The sequence below is a fragment of the Fulmarus glacialis genome, unplaced genomic scaffold (genome assembly GCF_000690835.1).
Source record: "Fulmarus glacialis isolate BGI_N327 unplaced genomic scaffold, ASM69083v1 scaffold16909, whole genome shotgun sequence".
NCBI classification, from domain to species: domain Eukaryota; kingdom Metazoa; phylum Chordata; class Aves; order Procellariiformes; family Procellariidae; genus Fulmarus; species Fulmarus glacialis.
The window spans coordinates 16,900-25,165 of NW_009231580.1; the positions used below are offsets into that span (position 1 = coordinate 16,900).

Sequence of the window (8,266 nt, forward strand, 5' to 3'; positions counted from 1 at the left end):
TGTATAGTATACACAATATATAAAAAAATAACACTGTACTACACATTTAATGTTTGTGTTTTGAGTGTGAGCTTCCTCAAGTTTGGATGTTTCAATTTCTTTTAACTTTAACTCTGAATTTACTGAGTACACACAATAGTAATGCTTATACTTTTAAACTACTCAGCCCTAACTTCAAATCAAATTTATTGAGCTATAATTTTAAATTAAAAAAAAATAGATATAATGTTCATTAGTATCCTAATGTAATAGTTGCTATCATTAGTTTAGGAGCCCACTTTTTATAACTGATACTTTAATCCCCTTGGCTAATTAACCAATTAAATTACTATTCTACCTAAATTCAGAAAGCAGAGGAATAAAAAAAGATAATGAATACTAGTTTGTTTACATTTTGGTAAGCTCTTGTTTACCATAAAGCAGCATAATAAGAAAATCTTCCAGTAGAATATATTCTAGAACAAAAGAGACAAAAAGAAACTTGGTAACCTACCTCATATTCCCTGCCATAATGAGGAACAGATTATAAATGTGAGAAAAAATGAAGAGGAAGAGGATGGTACTGAAGAACATCGTCATCCAAGACCCGTGGTCCTCTCGAAACATTTTCAGACGGAGCAACTGACCTGTGGTATGAATATTATCAGAAAGCATATTTTAGTCAGTCAGTAAATACATGTTTACATGATAACAAAACCAAAATAGAGTACTAAACTGTATTTCTTCTTATATCCAATTATTCCACCGTCTGTGGGGAGGCCAGATTTAGTACTGTGCAGCCAAACTAGTCTTCTGTAGTTCAGCATGAACAGATATTGCTACAAAATTACAAGGTTGCATCCCACAAACTGACGAAAAACTGGTTTGGGCTCTTACAGTCAGAATCACTGAGGTGGAGGTCTGAAGGAGTCCACATCACGTCTCTGGTACCTGATCAAAATGTGGCTGTGGTTTTACATACACTACATGTGATTCTACATGCTGGTTAAGCAGCTTTCGATGTTTCCCTGTTTCAGCCATTAATATCTCTACCCAGTCTGCTCTCAGGCTGCCACAGCAAGCTGAGCAGCCATGCACAAGTGAACGAGAGTGGGGAACTGACCCATCTATAAAAAAAAGAAAATTTACCTTTTTTTGCTTTTAATTTCATTTGAATTAGTTCCATCAACCTGCTGACCTTGAAGCTCAGTGAACAGTAGTGCTGCACATCTGTGCAGGGAAGGAGTGATGGATTGGAAGGATAACTGCCTAAACCACACCATTTTCTAGAAACTGTTACATCCTAACACTTCAAAACAAATGCCACAGCAGGGAAAATCTCATGGAATTAGTCTAGACCTCAAGGCAAAAGCCACTTGTTAGTGGCATTTGAGCAATGTTTTGAGAAACAAGTCTATTCATATATTTTGTAGTGTCATGAGTACCTCAGGATGTGTGAGATCCATTAGTTGCTGCCAGTTATTTCTTGATCCACAACAAAAGAGTCATTAAATCTTGATGGTTGCCTGTCTCTTTCCACTGACTATAGGCAGCATCAGGTCAAATATCATATGACATGATAACAGTGATCTCATCATACGTGTTTGTTTAGCTTGTGAAAAACACAAACATGGAATAGAATTGGGGATTTGGGACATTTAGGCTCATGAGAAAAAGAGATTTCCTTTTCTGAGAAGGTGACTGCAGGACCAGTTGAGGATGAAAGAAATTGGCTGGACTAGAGGGAAACCCCGTGTATCAGAGGAAAAGCCATCCCTTGAGTCAAAGATGACTCTTGCTTAAGGCCAAAAGTACACAAAAATACATGGTTAGTAATAAGTAAATAATCACCCCTCCTCTCAGTGAAATTGAGATAACAAACTATGCAATCTCATTGCTCCTCTATTTTGTGAGGTAGTACGAGGCTGCCACATGTTCTTGTCTGCCAGTCATTTAATGTCAACATAGGAAACTCTGCAAAAGTCTTAGACTCCAACGCTATGGAACTGCTCAGCTGGGATCACCTCACCCAATGGTATGATATGCACTGGGCAAGTGCCAGGAGCCTTAGAATCAGTTTCAAATTCTACCAGAGACCTCCTGTGACATTATGGACAAATCATTTACTCTCTACGCTTAAGTCCTTGATCCACAAAGGTGAAGAATATTATTATTCTCTTTCTTACAACGTGGACTTTCACTCCATTATACCACAACAAGGCCACAAAGTGATTAAACCTGTAAGTGGTAACATAAAAAAAATCATATCACAAAAGAGAATAGAGCTTACAGCCATACTTATGCTGTAATTACCATTAATTTCCTCATCAGATATGTACACCAAATGTTGTCACCGCATCACAGAGAACTAAACACTCCCTAGAGCATTTGAGCTATGATTGTTTCTCATGGTAATATTCTTGCCATTTCACAAATGTAATATTACAAATTTGTCAGAGCAAGATAGATTTTATTGTCCTATCCCCCAAAGTCTTAGTACAACACAACACTCTCGCCATCCTGCTTTTTGTAGTTTATACTTGGTTTTAATGGTTCCTGCTTTTTCAAAGGCTATTTATTTGCAGTGATTAATGATCTAAATAGGAGTGGGTGAATGATGGTGGAAAGGCGTAGAAATATTTTTTCAGTGCTTGACTCCCAGAAAGAACAACACGTAACACGCCAGATGGGATTTCAAAACGGCTTTGAAGCAACAGATAATATTTAACATGTTTAAGAGCAATATACTTGCTACAGTGGTCATTTTTACTATTAAGGTAACATCAGAAAGACTGATCAACTACCAAGCAGTTTATTAAACTAAAATTTGTCAAATGCTGAGTTATAATGCCTCACCACAATATTGCAAAATAAGCCCCTACAGTCTTAATATTTTTTTCATCATTCATATATAAAGAAAAATCTCAGTTCCTTATGTACATTTTTAGGTATCCTGTTTTCAAATGTTACATACTGAATATGAAGTCCAAAGGAAGAAAAAAAGAATGCAACAATAACTTACTAATAACAGTATTTTTTAAGAGATGCTGAGAAAGATTACAGACCATTACAATTCCTTTCACATGCTAAAAAAAGGTTACTGACTCGTACATAATTCTCCTTTTCATGTCTAAGAAAGCTTTTCTCATGTGAAATATTTGAAGTATGTCCCCTGCCATACATTATATGCTTCCCTAATTTCATTAGGAAATCAAATTATGAGTCCGTGTAGAATCTTGTACTGTGTGTTTTTCTTAGACCTAAGTACTTTAATCATGTGATGTGTTATACTTTATTTTGCAGAGAACGCCTTTTTCAAAGCATACTGGTATGTCTTGGCACTTGAAAAGAAGCTCTGCTTACTCTCATTGTTGGTGATAGGTGAAACTTTTGTCATGTTTTCTTCAGGAACATATTCTTCCTGGACTATCTTTCCTTCTCTGTCTTCTCCTCTTACCTTTTTCTCTTTGTTCTTCTTCATTATCATAAACACAGGAGTTTTTCACCTCTTTGTTTCCTGTAGCCCCTTACTCTTTTCACCTGCCCATACAATTTCATTCTATCCAATTTCCAGATCTTCTTTATGTCTACTTTCATCCCTCTTTTCCTCTTCTGAATCTCTCAATCTCGTCCAGCGCTCTCCTTTCCTAAAACAAACATATCTACTGGGTTTTAGCATTGTAATAGCCTCTATACTTGCTTCTGCAAAAATACCCTATCACATTTTTGTCCTTCTTCTCTAAACTCTTTAGGCACACTGTTTATTCAGTTTGGATTTTTTTTTCTCCTATACCTCTACAAGTCTGGTACAGCCCCTTGAGCTGTTCCTACCAGAATTTCTAATGACCGCTTTCTTATTAAAGCTCAACCACACCAGTTCTTCCTCATCTGAGTGTCATGCACCTCAGCCCAGTTGTTCATACTCTTCTTGATATCCTGACCTCCTTTTGTGTTCACATCTCTGTCCTCTAGCAGCTCTCCTTTAACTTCTACTGATTTTAGTAGATAGTTTAGTAGATAGTAGATATATCTCTCGTGCCCCTATAACTAACAAAGTATCATTGTTTTATCGTGGGTTACCATAGATGGTCTATCTTTTTTCCAGATAGAATTTTTCTTTTCTAAGACCAGGTGGACTTTTTAACATGTTCTTTGATCATTTGGGGTATTGAAAACCTCACCAGTGCAAGAGATGAGAATTTGCTTTTGCAAGGCAGAGAGTGCCACAGCAGAAGCCAAGAGGGGTAAGGAAGACAACCAATAATTCAAGCAGTAAGGTGAAGGACAGCATCTAATGAGGAGATAGAGCAGCCAGGTACTAGAAGTCCCTTTGACTAGAAGGGAAAACAAAAGGAAGATGAGGAGCTGTGGACAGGAAGTATCAAGAAAGGTGATATAGCAGACTGAGAAGAGGAATGGTCTGGGATGGAGGCAGTCTCTGGGAGCTGTTGTTGAACTACAAAGTCTAGGGTAGAAACCTTTTGGGAACTAAGGTGCTGAGCTTCCAGTGTAGGTTGGTGAGGAGAAGGTAACAGTGAGACTGGAAAAGGATGGGAAATGTAACATCTTAATTAGGAAGCCAGAGCTCTTGAATGGACCTGCATAGACTTGAGGACATTAAGTCTTTGGTAACTGTAGGATGGAGAAATGGGCACTCTAGGCTGGAAGAAGGGAAACAAACCCTCTGATGCTCTGGCATAGGTTGGTGAGGAGGTGGGATTAGGTTGGGAGCAGTAAAATACTCAGGAGACTGGTTGGGGAAGGGGAACCTGTGGGATTAAAAGTCCACTTTCATCATAGATTAGGGCTGGACACATGGTGAAGCTATAGGTGGGGGAAATTAGTAAGAAATATGAGGTGTTCATTCAGGGAATGAAACAGGAAGATCCCAGGACTGGTGTGTGCTGCTGAAGACTGGAGATGCAGGTTTGGGGCAGGAAGACTGGAGGACCTGGAGCAGACCTGGGCTATGGGCTGAAGTGGTAGGTAGGAATTGAGCTCTAGAGTAAGCAGAGTTGGAGGATGGGAGTTATCTGACAGGGATGGGATCTTGCCATGAGGTGGAGTGATAAGCAGGTAGGTGGGGTGAACCAAGCTCTGTGATGAGACGAGAGCAACATAGGTCCATGGACCAGTCCAGTAGTAGGGCAGCAATAACAAGGATTCTGGCAGTGAAAAAGGGCAAACACACACATACATGCCCCAAGCCCCTGTACTCTTCTCCTTCACTGCTGGAAACAATGACAGCCCAAGGCCTGTCTAGACTGGGATGTGCAATAAGTCTGTCCTTCCCTAAAAAGCAAGCAGAGGCTGCTATGGCAATAGCAATTTATCCTGGCTTACTGAGAGGAGGGGCTTAATGATAAAAGATATCTCCCTTGCAGTTTGACACCTGCTTTCTGAAGAGCTGCCATTGCATCTGGAATACTACCAAAACCTTGGATTAAAAACAGTACTCACAAAATAGAGTTGTGATTTTAGAAGGTCCAGATTAATGGAGATGAAAAGCACAGCCGGGAATCTAGACTTCTGTAAAATACATAATTCCAACCTTTCTAAAACAGGTAAGAGAAAGACTTACTAAGTATTAATTGTAACTGTATTCTCCACAGCAATATAATTTTCCCTATTTAGCTATTACACACTGATTAATACATACACATATGTATAAATTTCATATTTTTTAAAGCACTTTTTCACAAACATTGTCTTTGGTAGGCAAATTCTTACACCTTAACTATCTTTCTACTGTAGCTTATGTTTGCCGTACAGGGCTTCATTAACTCTCAAGTAAGTACACGAACATCATTTTTTAATGAAAGAAATAGTAGCTTAATCACAATACATAGACTCAATAGATTGAGTCATTAAGAAGAAATGAATTGGATATTAGGACAATCTACTTGCCTAATTGTGCACAAATACTGCTGTATATTACTTATTGTTCCCATTGTACTAGTATGTGTAATATGCTAAATGCAGTTGAACTAAAATAAGTGAAATGCTCCACTTAATGCTCACATTGCATTATATCCTTTCATAGCAATTCAGTTGAACATAAAAAGGGAATGCATGAGATGATTACCTAACAGGTAAGATGTTAAAGTAAAAATTACAAATAATGCTTGATGTTTTTATAACAAAACCTAGGAGTCCCCGTAAAATGCTTTATTAATTTGATAAGATGAGCTAAAAGGGTAAGCTTTGAGAGCACATGTAAGAGAAATACATTGGTGTATGAATAGTCAGAAATGTGGAAAACTGATCTGGTAACTGGAATAGATTTGTACTAGATTCAAATACAGTTGCAAACAGGCAAACAAAATTCTCAGAGTAATCCCAACAAATAAAACAGTTCATGTAAAAACAGCAATTCTACTACAAAGAATAACAAGCAAAAAGGAGCAAGGGGCAAAGAGAGTAGATAAGGAATAAAATTATATAAAATAAGCTGCTAACTCAGCTTGATCTTTTTTTTACATCAGGCCAAATTAATTGCTTATTAGGATCTTGTTAAAAATGTCAAAAAAACCCACAGGTATGACAGGGAAGAATATGGTTCCTAGGATATATTTACACATACAAAATTAGGTATTTTTTAAATAAACATGCTAAACCTAACTTTGCAAATACAACCTAAATGACACATGAATGACTACCCAGTGATAAACTGTGAGTTACAGTTAGCTACATACACAAATCAAGATTCTTTTCAGTGACACAATGTTTCTTAGCTCCAAAAGAAGTTTCCTCAAAAAGTAATTTTTTACTGAAACAAGGTCTTCTATCTACTCCAAGACTTTGGAGGCCACATCACAAGTACAAGGAAGACACAGGGAAGTAGATTTAGGATTTAGGGCCCTGCAACAAACTAGGGGGTAAATTAGCTCATCAGATGAAACCCTCTTGACTTTCTATAAGTGTGCAGACGCTGCCGGGGACAAAGACAGAGGAGCTTGTAGATACTCATTGTAAGAGAATCACGGATCTAAGCCACATTTCTTTCAGATCCAGGAGAAGAGACAACCCAATAAGCAGGTACAAAACCTGAGTCAATCAAACAGGTCATTTTTTTAAAAATCAAAACTTTTCTAGCATCTTTAGATCCACAGCCCATAAGATGGTTGGATTCATTAGACTGCTGCTTACAGGAGAAACATAAAATTCTTACCCATAAATTTAACGTGCTTTCTTGTCTTAATTATGAGTGATGGAGCTCATAAACTTCAACCCTTTCCTGGGCATATGTGTAGTATTCTAATATCAAGCCCTTCATCAAATCAGAGGTATTCCTTTAATTTTGGATGCTCCATCATGTGATTGCTCTTTCTGTCCATTTAATGTTCATGGCCATCTCCATCAATGGCTGAAACTGCCAGCTGAAAAATTAATCTCAATAAATTGGAAGTATTTTTTAGCCTTGAAAGCCCAATGCTACTTTCCTCAAAGTCTGGCAAGTCTGTTCTTAGTCAGAACTAACAACATATGCAACTCCTCATCTGTCACAGTATAATGTCATGGTGCTGTTGCTCATTCTGCCACTGCTAAGACGTGTTATGTGTGTTGGCTTTGTTTAAGAATACACGGACTTAGCAGTGAACACAGCAATGTTCAGAAAAAGAAAGTTTTCTTAAACTACAGATGCAAAATTTTGGATTTGAACTGTGAAGATGATCTAGTCACATCCTGTAGCTCGAGTTATTCTGTTGGTGCTAAGATGGTGCTAAGATGGTAGACAGAAAACTTGCTGTTGTCTGATATAAAAAACATGTCACTTCTGAAAATTATTACAGTACATACACAGATCTACTGGACATCAGGAGCAGGTGGCACAGCTGTCTGCCTCCCTCCATTTACACCTACCTCTAGATCTTTTCCAGGAGCTTGATGAGATCAGGAATCTGGCCTTACAATTCCATCATGCAGCTACTGCCAAGCTGTTTGTGGCCACTTCAGGGCTTATTTATACTGCCAAACCAACTTGGAATCAAGTGCTTAGTGCCTTCATTCATAATTCTTGAAAAGGAAGGCAGAGAGGTAGGAAATACAATTTAATTCAAAGCACACATGACCTCTAGCCAAGAAGATTTTAGGAAAAGGTAACTTTCCTATACATACTCAAACCCCTTTTAATTGAACATTATAAGAAAATGTTCTTTAATTGTATTGTACCTGTACATTTTAAAGAATTTACAGGGATATCTTATAAAATTCAGATGAAGAAAAAAATTACACAAAGCTTGTGTAATTTTTTATACTCACAAAGGCTATGGAGAAGAGTAGGGAA

General features: G+C 37.7%; 1 protein-coding gene across 1 annotated transcript in view; it reads right to left on the reverse strand.

Annotated features, from left to right (window-relative positions):
• Window positions 1-493: 493 nt before the first annotated feature.
• LOC104081773 (transmembrane protein 117-like) overlaps window positions 494-8,266 on the reverse strand; it is a gene marked incomplete at its 3' end in the record, with an annotated part of 31,628 nt that continues 23,855 nt past the window's right edge. The window contains exon 2 of the mRNA XM_009584636.1: window positions 494-626. Within this exon, the coding sequence (XP_009582931.1) occupies window positions 494-626 (133 nt within the window). The remainder of the gene's footprint in view (window positions 627-8,266) is intronic.